We start from the raw sequence: 2,722 nt of genomic DNA, 5'->3' as shown, positions 1-2,722 counted from the left end.
CTCCAGAAATGCCCTATGCCCCCTGTTTAACACTCCCTCCCCCAAACTTACCGGTGCTTCGTCCGGGCAGTGTGTAGAGTTCTACACGCTGCCCGGACTAAGCATCGGGGACTCAGAAGCACCGGTAAGTTGAGGGGGGGCATAGCACAGGAGGATCCAGGTCCCCTGCATCTGAGTCCCCGGTGCTTAGTCCGGGCAGCGTGTAGAGCTCTCGCTGCAGGGGTTCTCGATCTTAGTCTCATAGTCAGACCTATTTGAGGTCTGATTATAAGATGACCCCGATTATAAGACGAGGGGTATTTTTCAGAGCATTTGCTCTGGAAAAAACGTCGTCTTATAATCGAGCGGCACAGGTAGACGCCTCTCTGTTTAGATTCTAAGCCAAGCTACACATCACACAAAATACTGGTAGTTTTTTGTTGTGTTAATAATAAAAACAAATATTGTTAAGTAACACTCACCCTGGCAGAAGTAATATGGTAAATCTTAATTAACAATATCTTGTACCGATCTCTATACTTTCAGGTTATTGATAAAATACTAAATTGTAATGATATATATATATATATATATATATAAAAACATCAAAACACAAAGCCAGGGATTGCAGTGCCTGATGCAGCAAAACACAAGTAATTAGTCATCTGACAGAATAGTTATACTATTATTTATAATAACCAAGCTACACGCCACACAAAATTACGGTAGTAATATGTTGTTGACACTTAACAATAAATATTAGTATTATTTACTAATACTAATTAGTATTATTTATTAAATTATAAAAATTGGACGACTGTGCAGTTCTGGCTGCTATTGCCAACATAAATCAGTTTTACAACTTGTAAAAGAAATCCCAGTAATGCAAAACATACGCGTTGCTTGAAAACTGAGAATAAAACAGTTTTAGTAATAACAGCTAACAATATAATAAAGGCTGCTTAAATATTAGGTGGTCTCCCCTCTGACACAACACCAATTTAACATACGCGTATAATCTGACGAGAAGCGGGGCTATAGCATGTATAACAACCACTTCCGTCACTGAAACCTGGAAGGAGGAAAGTCGCGCTCGCGCGGTTATGTGACGTCAACTCACGTGACTGTCGCGACACAAGGGAATAATAATAGCACGCCTAGTTTCCAGCTGGAAAACGCCGAAAACCGGCAGGTGAGATATAGATAATGGAAAACTGACGCGCAGACTTTCAATTAAGTGTTTTCGACATGATAAAATGCTTAAACAGTTTTCTTGGTTATTCATTTCTTTAGGTATTTTGGACCTGGAGGCGACAAATTATTGTGCGCACACAAGATATGTGTGTGGACGCATGAAGTATTTTATTTAATACGAATTGCATCCAATGCTGTGATATATTTGCTATCCACAATCGTTTCTTGTCTTGAATTACATCACTTGCATAATACAGGTAAAAACAGATTTTTGTTCTTAAATATATATTTAGAAAATGTTTTGCCAGTAAAAGAACTTTGTGGACAACTTCTAGAAAATGTTCGTAGTGCAAGGTTCTTACCTCAACTAGCAATGGGATTGTCTACTTAGAAGGTTCCCTTGCAAGAGTGAACTGACAGCTTTTGAATCTATTTTGAAAAAAATGGCAGATGTGGCATTATAACAATATACATTGTATACAAGAATATATGTGTATTCTTTTTTTTTTTGTTAAGTGTCTGGGATTTTGAGAAATCTGGTTTCAGAGGTTTACTGTATCCATGGCGACATACAGCCTTGCCAATGAGAGACTGCGTGTCCTGGAGGAGATAGAGAGGGAAATTGCTGCCATTTTGTTGAATGCAGGTACTCAGTCTTTGGTACTGGAGTTTGTTGCAGAGATTGGATATTATGGCATATAATATTAAACTTTGTGTCTATGTCCCCTTTATAGGAAATGTGATTTTGGAGCTGTCCAAGGAGAAGCCAAATGAGCGTCTTCTTGACAGACAAGCTTCTCAATTCACAGCTGCTATGCAGAAAGTGGAGTCTGAGTTGTCAGGACAAATACGCTACCTCACACAGGTATAACCTCTATAGAGATTCATGGTTATATCAAACTAAGACTGTAGATCTTGTTGGGTATGATAACAAGAGAACAATTTCTATAATTCTTAGCAGCCCTCATGATGATTATTATTAATTCCAGGTAGCCACAGGGCAGCCACATGAAGGCTCCAGTTACAGTGGTCGAAAAGACGGTACAATGGCACTCAACAGGATTGACTATGCCCGCGTCAAGCTAGCAGAATTGAGCAGGACATGTGAGCAGATGCTGGAACAACCTTGAGCAAAGAAGGGTATCATGCTGAACTGGGAGAACTGCATATGTACTTGATAAATCACAGTGATACCAGAAAGCAAAACGGTCACATCCAACAATGTAAATGGAACATTTTTTATATATATCTTAATACCTAAAAAAAATATGGCAATATTTTCAACTAAAATGATTTTGTTCCACGGGCACATACCCATATGTTAATTCTTTGCAGTTTATGTGCATGCACTTGCATTTTTCTACATATATGTTTGTTTAGTAGTCTTATCTTAAAAGGACAATAGCGGGCTATTTTTTTATTATTCCAATCTTGCTGGAAATGTATTTTATTCTCCTTCTGAAATATGAGGTTTTTATATGATGATGCATCTGGAAAACTTTTTCATAGGGGAAAATATAACTGCGGTGTTTGCCTTATTACCTAATTA

General features: G+C 38.1%; 1 protein-coding gene across 1 annotated transcript; it reads left to right on the top strand.

Annotated features, from left to right (window-relative positions):
- Positions 1–1,734: 1,734 nt before the first annotated feature.
- On the top strand, positions 1,735–2,303 carry MED11 (mediator complex subunit 11). Its single transcript, XM_089505127.1, has 3 exons — positions 1,735–1,819; positions 1,908–2,038; positions 2,163–2,303. Exons 1-3 carry the CDS (start codon positions 1,735–1,737, stop codon positions 2,301–2,303), a joined length of 357 nt encoding a protein of 118 aa, XP_089361253.1.
- The last annotated feature ends 419 nt before the right edge of the window (positions 2,304–2,722 follow it).

This window comes from Sceloporus occidentalis, unplaced genomic scaffold (assembly GCF_023333645.1).
Source record: "Sceloporus occidentalis isolate IW3139 unplaced genomic scaffold, rSceOcc1.0.p SCAF_311, whole genome shotgun sequence".
In the NCBI taxonomy this organism is placed as follows: domain Eukaryota; kingdom Metazoa; phylum Chordata; class Lepidosauria; order Squamata; family Phrynosomatidae; genus Sceloporus; species Sceloporus occidentalis.
This window is presented reverse-complemented; position numbering and strand designations above follow the sequence as displayed.